The sequence below is a fragment of the Clytia hemisphaerica genome, unplaced genomic scaffold (genome assembly GCF_902728285.1).
Source record: "Clytia hemisphaerica strain Z4C2 unplaced genomic scaffold, Clytia hemisphaerica genome assembly, whole genome shotgun sequence".
Classification (NCBI taxonomy): Eukaryota; Metazoa; Cnidaria; class Hydrozoa; order Leptothecata; family Clytiidae; genus Clytia; species Clytia hemisphaerica.
The window spans coordinates 628,560-651,034 of NW_027103771.1; the positions used below are offsets into that span (position 1 = coordinate 628,560).

The 22,475-nt window shown below is 36.0% G+C and overlaps 2 protein-coding genes across 4 annotated transcripts in view; both read right to left on the reverse strand.

Moving 5' to 3' along the window:
- LOC136806051 (membrane protein FAM174-like) overlaps positions 1-22,475 on the reverse strand; it is a 420,508-nt gene that overhangs the window by 251,290 nt on the left and 146,743 nt on the right. The window lies entirely within an intron of this gene.
- LOC136806041 (uncharacterized) lies at positions 5,852-21,204 on the reverse strand. 3 transcript variants are annotated; one of them, XM_067062615.1, is made up of 7 exons: positions 20,991-21,204; positions 14,742-14,885; positions 14,163-14,177; positions 14,093-14,130; positions 12,686-12,827; positions 12,203-12,297; positions 5,852-11,303 (listed from the first exon to the last, which is right to left on the reverse strand). In XM_067062615.1, the coding sequence occupies exons 1-4, from the start codon at positions 21,098-21,100 to the stop codon at positions 14,109-14,111; spliced, it is 291 nt and encodes a 96-aa protein (XP_066918716.1). In that variant the 5' UTR covers positions 21,101-21,204; the 3' UTR covers positions 5,852-11,303; positions 12,203-12,297; positions 12,686-12,827; positions 14,093-14,108. The 3 variants fall into 3 exon arrangements, with proteins under 3 accessions (XP_066918716.1, XP_066918715.1, XP_066918714.1); XM_067062614.1 differs by having other exon boundaries at positions 14,093-14,177; XM_067062613.1 differs by lacking the exons at positions 14,093-14,130; positions 14,163-14,177.

The window sequence follows — 22,475 nt, forward strand, 5'->3', positions numbered from 1 at the left end:
TCTTTTGTGCAGAAGCTTGAATCCATTCAATATAATGCCTGCTTAGCTATCACAGGTTGCTTTCGTGGAACGTCTCAGGAGAGAATATACTCTGAACTTGGCCTTGAAAGCCTTGCTGACAGACGCTTTGCCAGAAGAATGATATTTTTCTATAAAATCATAAATAACCAAGCTCCGTCTTACTTACGTAACTATCTGCCAGCAAGGCTTACAGAGCCAGTTAACATAAGAACAAGAAATCCTATTTATCCTCTTAATATACGAACTGAGCGTTTTCGTAATACTTTTTTTCCTTACTGCATATCACAGTGGAATGTCCTGGGCGCGAATATAAGAGATCTACCTTCTGTTAAGACCTTTAAGAATGCAATTTTAAATTTTTTGAGACCCAAACAATCTCGTGTTTTTGATGTTTCTGACAATCAAGGTGTAGTCTTTCTAAATCGACTTCGGGTAGGGTTCAGTCATCTGAACGAGCACAAATTTAGGCATGGTTTTCGTGATACTTTAGACCCTTTTTGTGGTTGTAGAACTAACTCAGTTGAAAATACTCAGCACTTTTTTCTGCACTGCTCTATATATTCCCTTGCGAGACAATCTCTATTCGACAAACTACAAGACTTAGGTATTATTTTCCTCCCACTGAACCCTTCTTATTTTTGTCGGTTTTTATTATACGGTGATGAAAGCTTGACTTTAATTTTAAATCAAACTATAATTTTTTCTGTCGTTGAATATATCCATGAATCTGGAAGGTTCAGTGGTGCGTTATTTTAGTCTACTACAACCATAGCTCTCTCCACGTCACACCTTGTTTTACTTTTTCCTTTCTTCATAGCCTTGCCTCTGGCGATATAACTTAAGTTTCTAGCGGAGGGAGGGACTATATTAATGTTTAGTAGTATTTTGTATTATATGTTCGTAATGTACCCTGTGTTTATGTTTCAATAAAGAAAAAAAAAAAAAAAAAAAAAAAAAAAGCCGGAGCTTCCAGCGCAGCTGGTTTATTTCATTTTATGAACCCCTGTCTTAATGACCTGGTGAAATTTTAAAATCCATCGTGGTGACTATGAAAAAGTAAAATTTCAACGGGTAAGGAAAAACTTCATTATATAAGGATTTTTTCAGATCAAAACTAATGACGGGGTAAGACCATAATTTCTCAGTTTGGTATTGTGTGTACACATACCCAGTATCTACGGCTAATTTCAAAATTTATTGCCGTAGAGGGTCTGTTGTCATTGTCTTTTCTCATTTGAGATTTTTCAAACCGATCGCTGCGATGGAGTGTTGTTGAGAGAGGAGAGACGACGAGAGAAGTGTTGCTATTTATAAATCATGCTTCATCGCAGAGATCTCCGTCAGTGGCGTTGTGGCAGGGGGGCCGGGGGCCATGGCCCCCAGTGGAGCTTTTTTGAAGGGGCGCCGAAAAGCAACGGGCGCGAAAAGAGATTTTTTTAAATGCCCTAATCTTAAAGATCATACAGGACCAATTTTACTGAGAAAGTTTTAAAATACTTGCAATTTTTCGCTGGTTTTGCCTGAAAAGGCTTATGATGACGTCATCACAAAACTTTAAACCTTCATAACTTTTGATAGGAAGATTTTGAAAGCATGTTTTATACCTCGATTTTCATCAGCATTTTATGCTCTTCCCGCTGATACCATCAGATTTTAAATATTTTCAAAAAAATAAATTTTTGCTAAGCCACCTGATGACGTCATCTGGCAGGTGGCCAGGTGGCAAAATTTGGTGTTATTGTTTAAAATTAAGTTTTAGACCCTCTAAGGATCATCTGTGCCAAATTTCATGCTTTAATCACCATCTGAAGTATTTTTGTGCTAACAGACCTCACTATATACTTTATTTTACTTGCCTTTTATCATGTAAACATAAAACCATGAAGATTCCTATTTTGAGTCAAGAATGTCCAATATACATTGTCGATTATCTTTGATGAAATTCTACAAGACCCCCTGAAATATATCTCACCTTCAACAAGTCAGACGGACTTCTCAGGAAATTCAAAAAAACAGTGGGACCTCTCACGGACCTTTCACGTAGGAAAGAGCTCAGAATTTGAAATTTGAAAGTGGAATATCCTGACATTGACTTGTCAGTTGACAAAACTACTTGGGGAATCACGTTTTCTCATGTATAAGAACAGGTACCCTTAAAATCTCAGACCATCTGATCATCCCTTTAAAGATTTTGTAATTCACTCTTTTACCCCTGTCTCATTGACCCGGTGAGAAAATCTTTTATATTGAGGATAAAAATGGTAATAAGAACGGGAACCTCTCGAGTTTGAGGATTCAAAAGGCGAGGATTCAAATTTCTATTATAATGATATTCACACCATGCATGTTCGCACATAACGATTCCGTCTCGCTTCGAAACGAAATGGAAGCCATTCTATTGGTTAGAAGTGACGTAAAACTTGAATTCAGCCAATAGAATGGCTTCCATTTCGCATTGATGATTCTTAATATATTCTGTCAAAATACGGATAATTTTTCAACATAAAATAAGGAAAATCAAAACTCGACTAACAAATAGACTTTTACCATCCATCCGGATGATGATCATAAAATTTTCCTTCAACCAACGTAATAAACTAATCCTTAGGACATTGTTCCCTATCCTATGAACGGCTCTGGCATTATGTAGTTCAGGGACATATTGGTCTGTTCAGGCAACGGATTAGAATAGGTGGATTAAGAACTCATAGAAAACACTCCTCGTTAGGTTATCAAACTTTTTTACGAGTTTGCTAGCAATTAAAACTTGATAAGTTGTAAAAAAGTTGTAAAAAATCATTACTTTCAACATTTTCATTGGTCATTACGTATCACGTGGTACATTTTAAATAAGAAAATGCACTTTTTTAGCCCTTTCTATCCAATGCAGAAATTAGCCAAATAATTTGAAATTTATTTTCCTAATTCTAAATACAGTCTTCTTTCACCAGTATGCAACCCATTCGTGACCCATCGATAGTTTCTTAGTTATAGACCATACGTTAATTTTCACTTATCTGAAGATTGCCATTGACAAAAGATTAAAAATTTACATTAAAACTGGTCTAGCGTTTGTTGATGCTAAAACTTAAGTGCAGGATTTAAAATATTTGCAAAATCATCAAAATTGATCGAATCATAGGACAAATTCGTTTTCGAAACTGTATAAATTGGAAAATTGTTCTTATAAAAACAATGAAAAAACTAAACGAGGAGTGCGCAGAGTCATTTACAGATTTTTCTTGTAACAATGAGAAGACAATGGATCTCTCTTGGGAGCAACGAGAGAAGTTAATCCACCTATTCTAATCCGTTGGTTCAGGGACGCTCGGAGAAACTTTGCATTTACCTCGCAAGGCTGATCCTGACATGTGTGGACACAATACTCTCACACCGCACTTGTTCCTGATATATAGGTGCCCGGGAGAAGGTACGTTCGGGCAGTGAACTGTTATCAGATCTGTTCTCAAAATCTGATGTGTGGATAGAAATCTCTTTATAAGGGTATGTTTGCACGGTATTTTTTCTCAGTTACGAAATTTTTAGTTTTGGAAAACGATTGATATTTACAAATCTATTTTAGCTTACAATCTGGAATTTTAGAAGCTGAAATTTAGTGATTCCATCGATTTTATCTCCTAAAATTAAAAAATCAATTTTAGTCTATACGGAAAGAATAACTAATTTAGGTGAAAACTTGACACCCAAATTTCTTTTCTTAGAAGTGCGTTTTCAAATAGTTTTCAACACTCGTGAATCTATAAAATGAGCTGATTTCAAATATGTAATTCTTATTTGCATTGAGGGGACCGAAGGGCCTGAAATTTCCAGTTGAAAATAATCAAATTATGTGCATAATTTTTTGAGAATTCAAAAGAATCCAATCAAGCATGACAAAATATGCAAATAAAATACGATAAGAACAAAGAAATGACATTATCATTGCACACGTGTAATTGAATTCCCATTGCAACTATAAGGGACCCCTTACAGACACGCTTCATTTTGAGGAAAAAAGCATGAATTCATTCTATCTGATAATAATTCTATGGTTCGGGTATCAATAGGCCTTTTCATAAATTACGTTACGAACATCACTTGTCTCGTATTCAAAGAATTACTATGGTGATTTTGTCCCTTGAGACGTTAAATAAAATTCTTTTATGAACAATAATAAAATCCAATAGGAGTTGATCACCATGGTAATAATTTCAAAACGAGGCAAGTGTTGTTCGTGACGTAATTTATGAAAAGGTCTATGATAGGAGTTAGTTCATGTAATGTTTCCAGCTCACCCAAATATCTCGTTCTTTGATAGTTAGGGATAGGGTTAGGGTTTGTTGTTCTTTTTGTCGCTTTTTGATAGTTATGTGTCGTTCTTTTTAGACAGTCTCGTAGTACCGAGCGGGGTTTGAACCCTGCCCCATTGTACGGACGTTAAGCTTCATTTCCACCATCTCAAGAAATGTTATGTTAGAAATTTAGCCTTGCATTAGCATCCCTTTCCAGATCGAAGAAGTTCACTCCTTAAGAAATTATCTAATCGGCAAAGAGTATACGATTGAGTGGTTAAGACGCCGGACTTCTAATTAGAAAATAATTAGTGTATTAAAATCCTTATCAACATCATCACAGCTCGACAGGGTTGGCGGAGGTTTCAGAGAATCAACAATTGGACCATCCCAAGTTGGGGATGTTCTGGTCAGACCAGAACAATTTCTTACATACTCGTAAATGAACTCGAGATAGATAGTTGCCGTAATTCTATCAAAAAATTTGGCGCCGTCTCAGTTTTTGTTGTAAACAAGTATTTAAATGTTTCACCTACATGCTTGACGAGAAACACGGCCTAGTAGGTAGAGTGTCAAACTTCTAATCTAAAGGTTGTAGGTACGAACCCATGCGTGAAATCGAACGTCATCTAAAAAATTCAATGGTCTGTCCATACAAAGCTCTCCGGGCGAAATAAATCTAGTTGGTGATCTATCCAGAACAATACCGTAAAAATCGTGTCGAAATAACTAGTGCGCCGTAAAAGACTCTAAAGTTCTTCTTGTGGCCGTCTCATTCAGTAGCCAAAGTAATGAATGTTTGGTTAAATCATTAACTTCTGTTATGACAGAGAGCGTGGTCTAGTGGTTGGAGAGTTAGAATTCTAATCTCAAGGTTGTGGGTACGAATCCACGCGTGAAATCAAGTACCACCGACTATAGAATTCAACGATCGGGCAACTCAATTATACGTACGCAGTGTGAAGAGGTAAAGCTAGTTGAGGTCTGATCAGAAGAAATCATAAACCAATATGAAATTAGTGGGCCCTACTTGTACCATAAAATTTGAAGTGTCTCCTTGTATGTCTCAGTTTAGTTTCACAGCCAAAGTGTTGGAATTGGTTAATCATTCACTTGTTAACATGACAGAGAGCGTGGCCTAATGGTTAGAGAATCATACTTCTAATCAAAATCCTATCCGCCTAATCAAAAGGTTGTGGGTACGAACCTACGCGTGGAATCAAACATCACCGACTAATAATCAATAATTGGAACACTCTGAACTCTGCACTGTGCGACGAAACAAAGAGGTTTGAGCGGACGAGTTCATCGAACGGACTGATCAGAATAATGACGTAAGTCGTAAGTAACATAAGGTCAAACAATGCACACTTGATTCTAGCAGCAATCAAACAAAGTCAATCAATCAATTATCCAACAATAAGTTCCTGGTATCGCAACGAGTGTTCTCTCAAACATACGTTGAAATCAACAGGTAAACTCATAGTGCCCTCTACGGTTCTGAATGCAACATAGTAAATACATAGACAAGAAAGATGTAAGAAGTGCAAGGCATGTTGTTATATTTGCCGAGAAAATTATGACAAAAAAAATACAAAAAAAAAATTAAAAAAAATATAAAGGCACTCTATCCTATCCGCCTGAGAAGCTACTTGAGCACTCCGAAAACAAAGCGATTCGATCGCTAGTGAACATTCTTAGACTGAGACAAAGGAAAGGAAAAGCAGAAATGCCACCGCCATTTTCCCGATGAACTAATACTTGAATATGTAAATTTCGCAAGTCATTATTTTTACACCCTTATCTTTACTTTTCATCACTGTAGCCGTTTAATTTTCGATATTCCATTCCTGACCAAATTAGCACAACAAACGTTACTTTTCATGAGATCTATGACGTCATTTTGACAGCGAAAAAAAACTAAAAAATCTGAGGGCTTTCAAAATTATTTTTCTGATTTCAAAATGACTTCATGGATCGCATAAATTGCCGAATAGCTTGGTTAAGTATTTCAAGAAATTCTTCGATCTCAAACCTCGGAAATATTCCGATTCAAAGACTTTTAGAAAAAAGGACCGGTTTTTGATGATTTCGTCTCAGAGATAGCGGGGCCAGGCACATGGCACTATTTGACTTACAAACCCATTGTGTAGAATTCTCACCAAGATTCGAACTTTCTCTTATTCAACGGGAAGTAACTTATCTGATGAAATGTCGGAAGAGAAAGCGGTTTTAATTCTATCACGTGACCATTTACTGTAACTTCACAGAAATTTATTTCCTTCATCAACTACAAAATCGTTCAAAAGGTTTTACCGAACATGACTAATATCCTCGCAGTACTTCGCAGCGTAGGGTGCGACTTAATTGAGAGATTTCGCGATTTACATAAACGTATTTTTGGGGATAACATTCCGCGGGGACCAAATTGAGGGATGAAATTGCAACCATGCATACTGGTTGCTGAAGACACATTTATTCAGGAGAGGTTTTCGAAGTGCTCATAAAAAAATTTTCGTTGTGCTTATCCCTTGTTAATTAAATGTTTGAATGAAACGTTTAGGGTCAAAAAACATTTTTTGGCAAAATAATTCAACAGTGATTGAGTTTTGTAATTGACTTTTGAAATTAATACACTCAAAACTTTTTTGACGCAAACTCTTCTAGATAATTGTATGGGGCTAAAAATAACCACTTTTAAAGCCAAAAATTAAATTCATACGAAATTCTTCGAAACTCCAAATTTAAAAATGATACGGTTAAAATCAAAGTTCTGGGTTTTGAACTACACTTTCACAATTATGTCCTCGTAGTTTTCAGGGGAATTTTAAAAGGCGTTGAATTGGATTTGACCGACAGCCTAGACTCAAATTGTTAGAAATAGAAATTTTGAATAAGTTTGCTTCAATTGAGCTCAAAATCTCTGAAAATATTAATGTTTGGTTTGGTATTAAAAGATGAGATAAAATCACTTGACAAAAAGGATATGAATGACAAATTGGTAATGATTACAAAAGGAGAACACAATTTACAGTAATAATGTAATAGCATTTCAGTCACAAAAATATTTGCTGTCTAGAAGTGTTTTTGAAGTAGTCAATTTTGTTTGGAAAGGGTTTATTTTTGAATACTGTTGAATTTATTGCGATGGCTAATGACTATGGCATGAAAGCTTAAACTTCTCATTTAATGTTTTGAAATTAAGGTGAATTGCACACCCTGACGAAGAATTGATAGCACCACCCAGTTCAAACAACGCGCACTTTTGATAAATTAGCGAATTGTACAGTCGACTCTTGCTAATTCGAGCTCGAAAGGAGAACCAAATTTATTTGAAGTACATTGTAATTGTAGAAGGCATTCCACGAAGGTTTTTCCAAGTAACTGAGGATAAGCTCGAATCATAAAAACTATCGAATTAGCGAGAGTTCACTGTAGTTGTACAGAGCAGCGTTTTAAGCGTTAATCACAGGGAAGGTCAAATGATATTTTTAAATCAAAGTCTGTCCAGATATAATTGGCAGTGGAAACAAGAATGCCTGTAACTTTTTATAGTCAAATATAATTATGGAAATGTCTTTTGCTTGTTTTAGAGAATCAAAAGCGCTATATTTGAATGATTTTTTAAATTTAGTGGAATGATCTTCTAACATGAACCTTTTTTTTTAAAAAATAAAGGAGCTTGAAACGACTAAGTTTCGTCTTTTGAAAACTTTGCCATTGATAACCCTGCCACAACTTTGTTTCAACGTTCATCTAGCGTCTATAATGTCCATAAGACGTAAAGATGAACGTTGACTTGAAACAAAGTTCTGTGCAGCTATTCCCTCCCGGGTATCTAATTAATATGCGTCCCCCACTAATTAATTTTTCGAAAACTTTCCATTCTTATTCCATACCCCCCCCCCCCGCTTATTAATTTTTAGGAAAATGTTTTGGAGAGTTTCCTTATTTGTCCTAATTCTGCTGTCTTGGCCTCCTTTTCAAAAATTTTCAAACTAGCAGGACAATGAGTTTTGAGAATTTCTCTACCCATCCCGCTTATTCCGAACCCCCATTTATTAGGTACCCGTGAGTAGGAAAAATTTTGATTGGAATTGTAAAAATCGGCCATAATTCTATTCTCCAAAACAAACTCCCGCTAATTCGAACTCGAATAGTAGTCTGTAAAGAGGTGCAAATTAAGAGGATTTACGAACGGGAGCTAAATTATTAAGCAGCATTTGAATTATAAAAGCTCGAATTAGTGAGAGTCCATTAAACAATGTTTTTGAAAAAACCATATGAAAATATAAGATCTCTGGGGAAATATATGAAAAAGATTCAGAAAGACTCGGCAAAATATAATTCGATAAACGGCTTTTAAATTGTTGATATTTGGGTTCATTGACTTTAACAATTCCCAAAAGGGGAGGGTTTCAAAAAAAGTTTTCAAAAATCTGTAGGAGGGGAAAGCAACGGACGCTAACAGACATGAATAAGGCTTTCGTGAATTTCGTGATAAATCGCTTAAATTAGGAAGCAAAGTGCTCTGTACAACTTACTAGATGAAACGCTTTTTTGCGATAATGGGAAGAGCTAACTTTTAGTTAATACCTTTTGAGCGATGATGAAGTTTGATGAAGGAAATAAACACCTGTGCATAAAGTAAATGGTCACAGAGAAAGTTCAAACGTTGGTGAAAATTCCATCCAATGGATTTGTATTCAATATGTACATCCTTTCCCCGGTCCCATCACAAAATCATCAGAAACCAACACTTCCTGAAAGTTTCTGAACCTTAAAATTGCGGAGGAAGATTCACGAAGAAAATTCCCAAAATACCGTCCGAACTATTCAGCTAAGTAACGTTTGTTATGCTCCCTTAACAGACAGAACTTCCACCCCAAAAACTTTTTTTGACCAGGAAATTCATAATAATTTTTCGAGTTTTGTCTGTCAAGGGTATTGGATCAAAATAGAAAATTGAGGTCTAAACGGCTACTAGATGAAAAGCAAAAACAAAAGCTAAAAAACAATAGTCAAATATTCAAGTATTAGCCATTGAGAAAATGGCGGGTTCACTTCTACCATTTCCCTTCCCTTGTACCCAGCCCATTTAGAATGTCACTAGGATTTAGCTTCGTAATCAGAGCAGCTCTTTCACCTCTCATTGGCAGATTGGATAGAGTGCCTTGTTGGTAAAAATATAAAGATTGCTTGATTTCCTAACTCCTAACGAAAGGGCTTTACCAGACTGAGAAAATGAACGAAATCAAAGAAAAATAGACCATTGAGCTATCCATTTGATATCCATACAGGGACGAATGACGAATCTTTTCAAGCCAAAAGAATTAATGAACTAATGAAATTGTACATATATTTCCTGAAATAATGACAAAATTTGCAAAAATCTGGAAAAAAAAGGATTCTACCGTATTGTCCATCGAAAAATCCTTCTTTAAACAAGACATTGTGAGAGGACGAACTGAAATCAATCTTTTACCCCTTGGAAATTTAAAAAAAAATTTAATCCCCTCCTGGAAAATCAAATTAGGTTGCTGGAAATTCCAAAACTTTAAATAATTAGAAAACAAACGAGCCTATTATTCCATCCCTACAAAAAGGAAATATAGATGCTTGGTCATCCAACCCTTGGGAAAAAACAACTCTCTGAAAAAGTGCTAAAGTTTCTTTGGACCCCCTGGAATTTTTTCTTTGGGGGCCTCCCTTGAAATATTCGTCCAATCCCATGTATGGATATAAATGAAATGGCCCATTACTAAATGCTCTTTAGATGTAAGACGCTGATAAAAAACAATTCTGACAGAGAAAAACTTCACTATAATTTAGTTATAATATCACAAAACTCGAATTTCATGGCAGTGAAAAGTCCAAAAAAAGTTCGATTTTAAGAAAAGTCCCTTTCAGACCACAAATAATTATTTACATTTGTGAAAACACTATTTGTGATAAATGATTAAAGTTCTTTGAAAATATTTCTCCTTTCACACAAATTGATTGAAAGCTTGGGAAAAACACTGAAACCACAACAAAATCCAGTGATCCTACATTTTATAAGGCTTTTGGGGTGTTTAAATTCTACACAAATCATTGGTTAGAAGGAAAAGGTAAACTATTCATTTCGAACTCTAATAAGTTAACCCATCAAAATAGTTGAATCAATACACCGTTTAGGAGTATCGACTGCGCACGCGTCAATCTAATTTTCCATTGTTTGGATTTTAGCGACCACGGAAAATTCACTCTCCTCCGTAAAAAAACGGTAGGTAAACATCTGGTTCTCATAAGGAAACATAGCAGAAAAACGGTAGGTAAAGAACTCCTTTTAATCATAACTTCTTTTCCTCTTGATGAATTTTTGTGAAATTTTCAGGAGAGACTTATAAAATTATCATTGATATCATGTTCAAATATCTAAATCATTCTCTTTAAAGGAGAGAAAAAAATTCACAATGTTTACATTCCTCTAGCCTTTCACAGTACTAAAGTGCGCATTTTTACCTACCATTTTTACCGGGCCTCTGCAATGGAGTACCGTGAAATAACGAGACTCCTAAACGGTGTATAGGCAAAAAGGACTAAAGATTTAATTGGCAAGATTTGGTAACCAATTACAGAATTGATATCGAGACAACTTCATTTAACAATCGCTCTTCAAATGACGATTTAGATAGATCAAGCATCATTGGCCACGGTTGATGACTGGGCTAAAAGAGGTCATCTTTCAAATCGATGAATACACTGCTATATTCAACCAAAGAAATCACTTCTAGATAATCCATCCATCAGCATATCATACTTCAACAATTGCATTGAATACTCTTATAAATGCACCTATGGTTCGCAACAATCACCAAGCAAGTAACTGCATCTACGGAGAAGACAACATCCATCAGATATGTCAAAACAATTCCATCATTATCACAAATTTTATCCACCAATCAAATCCAGGTTGTTGAAGGGATTCTCATGCCACAAATTCGTATCCTGGAATAAAGGATAGAGAGAATATAAAAATTTGAACGACTCGTTATTAAACTCAAATTAACAATTTACCAAATCAATGTGGGATTCGATTCTACTATCATTCACAATAGAAGATCTGATTGAGAAAATCGAGAGTGGAAATTGAACAAGCATCGTGGCTTTAGAATCCAATAAAACGAGAATTACAGCATTTCGTAACGGCCGTTTGATTAAGGTTATTGTTAAAGCCTTCGACTATAATAATATTGTTTATTTTCTCTTTACTTCTAACATCATTAGTATCATATTATTAGATGTACTAAAGTGAACATATAATAGATGGTAAGACAAGAGCAGCCACCGGCTAGGAAGTGTGAAATATCTGTTCTTGAGGTCCCTTTCTATTGGAAAAAAAACAATCTGTTCTGTATCCTGGGCTCTCCTGGATTATATCATCTGTTCTGGGAAAAAATGAGACTACTGAAAAATGTAGATCTGTTCTCTTGAAATTTTATTGAAATATTATGGTCCTGGAAAAGTATAACGGCTATTCTCTAAGAAAGTTAAAATGCTCCTAGAAAATGAGACCTTTTAAGAAAATTATGAAGCTCCCTGGAAAAAAAATTTGGCATCTGGTTGCGTTTTCCACAATATAGCTCCTGGATTTTTTGAACAGATTGTCCGCTGGAAAATTGTATGTGTTTTTCCGTAAAATGCGCTCCTGGATTTTAAGAACAGATGTCTTTAAGGCGACCCCTGGATTTTACCTGGGTGTTTTGAGGAAAGTCTCTCCTAGATTTATCCATAAAATTTACTCTCCTGGATAAAGAGAACAGATATTTCAAAAAATTCTGCCAGTGGCTGCTCTTGGTAAGAGTCTGGATAATCGCAGCTCCATAGACAAATAAACCCAATCTAACCTGTTAGAGATCATTCCAAGATCGAGGAAGAGCATCCCAAATGGCAGCTTGACGATTGCTTGGAGTTATGTATTGATTACCAATTTTGAATCACCCTGTATCAAAAGAAAGATTTGGTGATTTAAAATGAAAAATTTTGAGCCTTCAGGTATTTTAAGAAAGTCTTCATTTTCATCTTCAATAATTTTTTGCCATTTTCGAATTAGGTCTATTATACAAAAATACAGCCTTTGTAAGGTACCTAAAATCCTTTTAAAGAGGAGAAATGAAGTTGCCTTGAAATTTAATCTCGCATTTAGATGTTTGCCAAAAAGGGTGGAATTTCACTACTTTCGCATTAGTAGTTCAACTGCACTGCCGACTGGGCTATCAAGTCTACACTGGTTCGTGGGGACAACGTCGGGGTTTCAATTCGATCACTCTCCAGTAACCACACGTTAGTAGGTTATTGTTGAAATATAATATTATCACAAAGTTATTTACCTGATAAATACCGTCAGCAGTATGTAATCATCGAGCTCTAAACTTCATGTATGATACCATGAGCGTAGATATTTATTTACTCAAAATATACAACTGATGATTGGCAGAGGGCGCTGCGACGCTTTTAGTTCCTTTCGTCTGACTGGAAAAGAAAGAATGATATCATAGAAATTGGGTAAGGTGCATACATCTAATTAGATTTAAGGATCCGTTGCCGCTAAAAAGGTCGCGACAGCATCAAATAAAAAGGGAATGACCAAGGTTTTCAGGTAACCGCTAAATTTTACCGTAACGAACGGTACTGCCTTTTCTGCGAAGGTTTAGTACATGTTAGTATTTTGGTTCAAGTCAACAAGAAAAAGTCCAAACATGGATGGCTATTTGACCATTCAGCAAATAAGAATAACATTCCATTAAGACATCGATTTTAAAAGGTTCTTTGAACACACTAAAGGAATAGGCTTGGAAGTAAACAAATTGTATCGGGATATGTTTGATTCAATCTTTGACAACTATGGTAGCTTGGATCTCGTGAGTGAAATATCAACCAGAGAAATGGAAAGGAACAGAAAAAGCGCTTCTCTGATTACCCAAAGTGTTCTGACCGTTCCCATTGAGAACTCCTTTGTTTTGGCTTTAATTAGGTAATTAGAAAGGGTTCAGAAAAAAACGGCTCGGCATGCGAAGAGTGTTGGTTTCTATATATTTATAAAAGTGGATCGGTATTTTTATTGGCTCAGTCGCGCAGCGCAAGTGGGCCTTTAAAAAGCAACTGGTCGAAAAGTTTTTGGCATTGTCGGGGCCTGTGAGCGCAATAAGTTTACGAATCCAGGCTAAACAACACCCAACCACCCGACCGCCTGTTTTTTGTCTCGTCTACCCGCGTGATATTTAGGCTGTCTCATATGGGATGGAGTTTAGTAACAGAGTCAAATTTCTTTTATTTTTGGTTGCGAGATGAAGTGAAAACATAGTTATTTTCAAGATGGATTGAAATTTATATTTTACAAACTTGACACAAAATTTTTCCAAGTAAACTGATTCTGGAATTTGTTAATGGATACTACAATGCAGCTCATGTGTAAATTTGAATAAGATCATGGACATGGGACTTCTGGTATAAAAGGTGTCCCCAAACTATAAGCCTCTAAAGTTCTCGCATAATTTGAATTGAAACAAACGAATTTCGTCACATTACGCTAAATATACAAAGTTTTTAGAGCGATAACAAAAGAAATCCATTAACTCGAAACGAACTCCCTTAAGGGCAAAGGACTTGGTATATGACGAGCCGTGTTTCCATTGTTTTCGAGAAGCGCTTTTCAATTCCTTTCCATTTCTCTGGATCAACGAGTAATAACATCTCACAAAAAAAAATAATCTTCTAAAGCAATACACGAAGCTCACCATTAGAATCTTTCGGTCAATCTACCAGACTCGTTATCTCTTTTTCGGAATATTTCGGACTGGTCCGTCTTCGTGTTCCCCTGAACTAGAAAAATATGAATTTCGGAATACTGATCATTGAATATAGAGCACAAAAATGTCACACCCAATAAAGTAAAAGCCCGAAGGGCTAGAAGCGAATCATTAACCTTTCCGAGGCAAGAAAAAGTGCGCTCAAGGCCGCGCAGCTTATGTAGGCTATAATGGCTTCAAATCCTACGTAGGAGATTCACTTCTAGCCTTTCGGGCTTTTACTTCATTGGTCAAACCTCAAGAATCTATCTATCTAAGGGTTACAAAGATACCAAATAGTATAAGAAATCCGCAGCTGGAAGGATGACGCTATTGTCTCCGTCATTAATGATGATCTATATTCATCTCTGTGTTTTAAAATAAAAAATCCTTAACTTACAAAGTGTTTATAATATGTAATGGAGGAACGGTTGCGTTTCAAGTCAATTTTCTCAGCACCCTCTCTAATTAGCTTGTTGTGGTATATTTTTTAGTAAAAGGCAATTTAGGACCAAATAATGCACATTTTATCAAAATAACAAATTTTCAAATATTATGATGCGTGTACCCATCAATTGAAGCAGAAACCTCATCTCACCTGCTCAACAAGAGATAGTTAAGGATAATCTTCTTTTCTCTTTGACTATCAGTGTATTCTTGGTCAGGTTGTCTTTCGCAAACCGTTGCAACAACTTTTTCCATGGTCACCAAATTCATTCCATTGAGAATATCATCCCGAGTACTATAATTAAAATAAAATAGGAACAGATGTAAATGATTCGTAAATTTGCAAATCGTTACTTTAGTTACATGAAAAACACAGACATAGTAAACAACACAAATCACAGGGTGGCCATTCAAAAAATCAGTACAATTTCGTACGGTGGTTTGTAATATCTGTCGCTATGTAATTGTTTACCGTTGCTACGGGCAATCGACTACGCAAAACACAAGCTAAAAAAAGCCTATTTTCTCGGCCTTCTACAGGTCTAACGAGGCTAGACCACATGGAAATCTTTGGAGTTTTTCGACTGTCAAAATGTCTGTCTGTCTGGAGAGTCCAAACAACCTAATAAACACCTCACAACTGAGGATCTTGGCTGAAATGGACTGGGGAAGAATGGAGATATTTACACTAAAGGTCATTTTTAAGCCGCCATCATAACTCACTTCTTCACTACTAAAAACATATCCACTAAAGACTACACAAAAATCCAAAAACCAACATGTCGTAGTGAGAGCCTTGCAAGAAAATGACCTTTAAAATAAGCTATATTTTTGTTTTTTTGATTTCAGCCCATGGTTATCAGGATATTTTCACCAAGTATCAAATAGTAGTTCCATATTCTATCAAAAAGAACAAGCAAGATGCTGAATAGACCTACCTGATGATCGTGAAAGTTAGATAGCAATGCGAGAAGAAAAATGAAAAAAAATCAGTCAGTCAATAGTTCCGGCTTCAAAAATCAATTTTATTGAAAATTAAAACATGTTTGATGGTGGGCATTGCTATTAATGTTTTTGAATGGAAAAAAAAAAATTATATAGAAAAAGCCCAATGAAAATCCAGAAAAACGGCGATTTCCGACATTTTCGGCCGGAAAAAAATTTTCTCAAAAATCGGACCATGTTTGGGCATTGTTAATTAGTAGTCAGGTAGAATTAGCCTGAGACCTGGACAAAATTGCCATCAAAATGAAAGCTGAAAATTGGCACAAATGTTTTTTAGGGTATACTGAGTTACCAAAAAAAGCCCCATCAATCCGGACAGGGGAAACCACTTTTTCGGACAGTTTAAAACCGGACATGTCCGGAAAATAGGCCCGAAAAAAAGTTGTTCAAATATACAAGTATTATATATCAAAAGAAAGATAATTTCAAGACGAACAAAAAATTTGCTTAAAAGAAGTCATGAAAATAAACACAGAAAGAGTTATGAGTATCAGAAAAAAACCTGCTGTCCAATTATTTTTGAATTATGTAGTAGTATTCCCTATTCTCAATGGCAGCGAATCTCCTTACAGCTTCAAGCCATGTGTTTTTAGACCAGCTCCTGAGTGCCGGGTAGCGCCAACCTAGAGGGGTAGTAAATTTCTATACGATTTTCGTGCTGCTCAACATCCAGTTTATGGAATGAAGAGTTAAATAGCGTTTTAAGGGGGCTTTTGAATTAGGGGGTCCTAAAAGAGCTCGGGTAAGGAATTACTATTGAGAAGCCGTTTTATGTCAGTAACATCAGTCCATATCTTTTTATCTTAGCCATGGAAATGTCTTGAAACTTGGTAAATATACTCAAAAGAAGTAGTAAAACAAAAAGCTTCGAAAAATGTTTTCCAGGGGCTCGCAAGGAGAAAAACGGGTAAAAAGTAGCCATTTTGCCTATTTTTAGCCTCTCATTAACAAATTACACGCTTTAAAATATTCAAAAATTTAACAAAAACATCGAAAACGTCGGACTTCATCGAAATCGTTAAGAAAATTAAGGTGACGTTGTCATTACTGGCAATTTTCAACGTTTCAGGGGGTAAAAAATGCTATTTTTTGCTATATTTCGCCTATTTTGCTTACCTAAGCTAGTTGGAGCAGGTTGGAGAGCTCAAGAATGCTCACAAACCTCATAGAAGTGTGGATAATATTGAACTTCAAAACTTTTGCCTATTTTTCACAAATTTTGCTTACCTAACTTAGCTAGTTCAAAAACCTCATAGAAGTGCGGCCAATGTAAAAAATCATACAAAACTCAACCAGGATGTGGCATTGTTGCAAGCACTTTTTGACTTTTCAGGGGGTAATAATGCGCACATCATCTTTTTTCGCCTATATTGGCTACATAACCTAATTGAATAATGAAGAGCTCAAAATATGTTTAAAATCCTGGACAGAAGTGAGGAAGGTTTGACCAATATAAAACTCACGACACGTTTATTTGCACTTTTTGGCATCTCAGGGGGGCAAAATTCGGGGCATTCTCCGACCTCCATGTTGTACCCTGAGTATCAGGACGACCAAGTATAGAAATTTTATCGCGGATGTGTCAATCTAATCACTATAGAGAGAATCAAAGATGAAGAGCAGATATTGCCGTATTAATGTCTAGCAGATTGTATCAGTATACGTGCTTACTATTGACGAATTCCCCCAGAAACCTCCAAGTTTAATTGAAATGTGTTTCTTTCAAAAGAAATCCTCTACATCATTCCAAATGTATAACAATAATTGCACTAAACTATTAATTATACTTTAATGGAATCGAAATAATGCATAGATCTTTATGTTATCATTCTCTATCACTGACTCTTTTTTAAAAGCGTCGATGATATTTTTGAGATATGCTTTCCACGACGTGAGTAAAAGTATCAACTTTAAACTTAATCCAAGATCTTAGATTTTCGTCATGCTTACTTTTCACAGCGTTGAATGCGCGCTGATCTTTGAGCAAAAAATCTGAAAAAACTAACGATAAAATCTAAAAAATCCCAAAAAACCGCCTTTTCCGGGACATTTCCGGCCCTAAGCGACCGGAAATATTTTATTTCGAAAATCGGGCTCCGTCACATTTTCGGTATTGCCATTTTGCATCATTGTGCAAAAAATCATGAAAATCTGTCAAGTATAACTAGAAAAAATGAAGATATCTGTTTTACGCCGGTTTTCGGCTGTTCCGGCGATTTTTAAGGAGTTCCGGATTGAACAAATGATTTTATTGAAAATTAAATTATGCAAAGTTTTGGGTATCACCATAGCGAACCTTTTTCTGTAAAAAAACGGTCAAATAAGTTGAGAAAGTGTCACGGAAATACGAAAAAACGGCGATTTCCGGTTCTACAGGTCGGAAATTTTTTTTTCGGAAAACGGTTTTCAACATCTTTTCGGCAGTACTAACGCACCTCTATGTACAAAAAATCAGAAAAAACTAATGATAAAATCTCGAGAAAATCCCAAAAAACCGCCTTTTCCGGGACTTTTCCAGCCCTAAGCGACCGGAAATATTTTATTTCGAAAATCGGGCTCCGTCACATTTTGGGCATTGCCATTTTCCATCATTGTGCAAAAAATTAGAAAAAACTAATGAGCCGACCCCGAGAAAAACTGGCAACAGACGAACGAACGGACGGACGAATAACGGTCAAGTAAAGGGCTAATTTAAAGGACTACCTGAGGGTAGGTCCAAAAAAGAAAGTCCTAAACCGAATTCCAACTACCTTATCGGGAAAACTTCGTCGGGGAAAAGTGACGAAATATTGGCCAAGTGACGAATATTTTTCACCGACGAAAATTTTCCCCGACGAAAATTTTCCCCGATAAGGTATCTGGTATGAATTTTCAAACATTCAAAATTTTGACAGGTTGCATCAATCATGGGTTTTGAACAAAATATTTGAAAATGAAGCAATTCTGAGGAAATTTCTTCCTGACGTTGTCCATATCCCTAAGAAAATGGCTCTTAAGCAACACACGTAAAAAAATCTAGTCGTATCAACAAACAGTTCTCCCTTCTTCACTGCGGAAAAATTGGCTAAAATATCGTCCCCAGTGCAAAATTGTACTCTTAATTTTTGTCCCGCTGAAAAATAATCAGATAAGTAAATTCTCACTGCAAAATATTATGCTATTTTTTTTAAACATGAAGCTTGAAAATAATGTAATTCAAATCCCCAGGCATAAAGAAACATCACTACTATCAGGAAAAGCGTTCTATTTGGACATTTGGATGCATTTTTGTCGAAATGCGTTTCTAAAGCGTTCTTTGCGAACACTTAAGGAATGCTTTCTAAGGCGATCAGATAAAAGCGTGCGTAAAGTGTTCGTAATGAACGCTATTCGAATGCTTTTAAAAAATATTTTAAAAGGCGTTCCTAAAGTGTTCGTAAAGAACGCTTTCAGAATGCTTTAGAAAGAACATCTTCAAAAGCGTTCCTAAAGTGTTCGAAATGAACGCTTTTCGAACACTTTTGAAGCTTAATATAAAAAAGCGTTTCTAAAGTGTTCGTCCCAGAACGCTTTCAGAATGCTTCCGAAAGGAGATCTCTAAAAGCGTTCTTAAAGTGTTCGTTAAAAACACTTTCAGAATGCTTTAGTTAGGAGATCTTTAAAAGCGTTCGTAAAGTGTTCATTTGGAACGTTTTCCGAATGCTTCCAGATAGGGGATTTTTGAAGGCGTTCATAAAGTGTTCTTATAGAACGTTTTGTGTATGCTTTAGAAAGAGGGGTTTTTAAAAAGTGCTTTTAATGCTTTTAAACTTTTGAGGAAAATCTCCGGAAAATCTTTACTGAAAAAAAATCTCTCAGAGGTTTAGATATATCCATGGAATACGAAGAATATCTATCAATCTCATTTCCCGGAGGGTACCGACGGGGACCTGCCACTGGAGTTTGAAAAGTATACCATTTGAGTGTTTGTTGCTTGGTCAATTTTGGACCCTTCAAGACGAAAATATCCAAAAAATTTCCATTCTCACTCTGAAAAGTTACAAAAATAGTCGACCCTTTCAAGTCTTAAGAATTAGTCAATTTTAGACCCTGTCAGATATTTCCACACTTCCTAAAAAGGGACCCTGACCAACGGCACGTCACTGTAACCAGTTTCGCCTAAGTGCCTCCCTGTGGTCTTATATCCAGATTCTATCTTAATTTCTTAATATATATAATATAATTTTAATATGTTTAATTGATTTTATCTCGTTCTATTTTATTTAGACTAGCTGATGGTGAGGAAGGCTTACTTTATCAGTTTAGAAGGTATATGATATCCCATCACCCAGGATTATGCAGAAACGTGTAGCGATGACAAAGATTTCGATTAAAGACATTATTATATATGCCCCCATAATTCGACAAATAGTGTACGTGTTCAAAAAGGAAGATAATTGTTGATCATGAGATATGAGATATTAAAAGATTACTTGATTTAGATAAGACGTAGGGACTTTAGAGTTTTTATGGCTAGATTTTATAAATAGGTTTTTGAAATTATATTGTTTAGACTTTAGATGTGAAAGCGTAAAAGTTTTTTTAGAAAGTTTAGATCAAATTTTTTTTTAAATCGACCAACACTTTCTCACCATCTCCTTACTTTATTTGGTTAATTTGGTCATAAAAGTCATCTTGTAAACCTACCTTAAGTGGATTAAATTTCAAATTTTTGGTGGTTTTCGCTAAATGTAGTCCTCGAGAAGAATTTAAATTAGAATTTTTGAGAAATTAGAAATTTTTTGACTCGTAATGCTATTTGATTTGACAAATATTTTGACAGTCAAAGTATATTTTTTTCTATATTACACCCCTGTGTCACAGACCCGGTGGACCCCCACCCCGGTGGAAAAATAGGCCAAAAAATCGTCCCCGTTGGAAAAAAATAACCTACAATTTCAACCCCACTACGAAATTGCTCTATGATTTTATCCCCATTGAAAACTGAATGTAAAAAATGCACTCCAAAACCATCCCCACTGGAATTTTCGAGCTGGAAACAATAGATTTTCTATCCCCATTGGCATTTTGATAGAAGTTTTCATCCCCACTGAGGGAAAAAGTTGTACCGGGGCACTGAGACAGGGGTGTTATATTCGAGGATAGATTTCTCGTAGCTTTTGTTTGAAAATTTACAAGCCAGTTTTGCATTTAATTAATAAACATACATATTCGTCATTATAATTATTGATTGAAAAGTCCAAAGAACATCCCTTCCTGGAGGGGTCGGGCCTGATTTTTTTTTCAAACGGATAATTTTTGGTTAAAATTGCCAAACATTTGGAATATCGATCCCCTTCGAGTTTCAGTCCATTAATCTTACCCCACTGGCTGAAAAAGTTTGTGAGAAGGGGGTGTCTATAACTGTTTTATTTACCTGGTATTTCTTTGGACGCAACTATAATTCTGTTTCGAAACGTCCCCCAAACATTTCTTTAACGCGCGATAGCGGAAGTGTGATTGAAGACTGCCATTCGTTGAAAGCATCAGGTGCGCCTTGGTCAATATGATTGTGATGTTAAATCAATGTATGGTGAACGCGTCAATACTTTCTGATCAAGGCTTTCCATTTGAATTCATTATTGATGAGTCTGAAATAAAAAAGGGCACTGTGAATCAATCTCTGTCTCGTTTAAGGAGCAACTTTATCTTTTGAGCCCAAAGCTGGAGTTATCTTTTTGAATTATATCTTAAGATCCCTGAGACGGTAAGAATAATCTCAACCCTAACACATTCGTTATGGATATGCAGGAGGCTTAGAATTTATAAGGAGGAGTGTAATATTATCTCGACATACCAAGAAATAGGTCTGGCCACGCTTTATTTCAAAATAATCAGAAAAAAGCTACCCAACGCTTGTCCAAAAAAATGTTCGAATGGTCATTGAGACAGGGGTGTACAGATATCGATAAAATCAGCGTGTTAATGACAAGAGAAGGATACACCGGCATAATCAGTGTGTCACTGTAACAAGGTTAAACGGAAACTCTCGCCGGATCAGTAAGTTATGCGTAGACAGAAATAATTACCGGGTCACAGAGATGGGGTTGGGCGAGCCAATGTCAAAAGAATGATATCTCCAATCATCTAATCAGGATAAGTTGATAGAGGTCCGCTGCTGTTTTTCGGTGGATTTGAAGAAAAGCTGGATCCGATTCGCTTCCAAGATGGTATGTTCCGGAGGTTACCTAGCGGGTGGTCAGGGTGGATCTGATGTAGAGGAGATATGACACTTGAATATTGGTAGCATGACTTGACTGGGCGGAACTTAACTACTTGCCCTCAAACGAAGGATTGTATTTTGTTTTTCCTTCGACTTCCGATGAGCTTTCAACATCTGTATCAGTGTTCAAACGGTACAAATAACGGAACACAGGACGGTGACGTCTGCAAAGGGAAAAGAAGACAAAATTTATTTATGATCTACGAGTTTCAAAAAACAATCAAAAGGAATAATTTGTAAGGACATTATGTATGGAAAAACATCTTGTCTTTACTTATTTCGATAGGGCTGTTTTCTGGTCGTCGGGTCACTGTCCGAGAAATTGAGTTTTTTCGAACACTGCATACAATAAGCCTCCTGTTTGTTAATTCTCTCAGTTCAAGCCTAAAGATCTAAAATCAGCTACTAGTCTATTAGACCAAGCAATGACTCAGCATCGCGCCACCTTTTGGTAGAAAATACGCCATATTGATTTTTTGGTGCCTTAACATAATAGTATTTATGAAACCAGATGGTTTACGGGCTAAATCGGTGGTTTTCAGGTTTTACAGGGGGTCTTTTAGGGGTCGATTTTGCTAGCCTGGGTTTGGTCACGAAAATGTCATATCTCAAAAAATATTCATTCGATTTTTTTTTAAC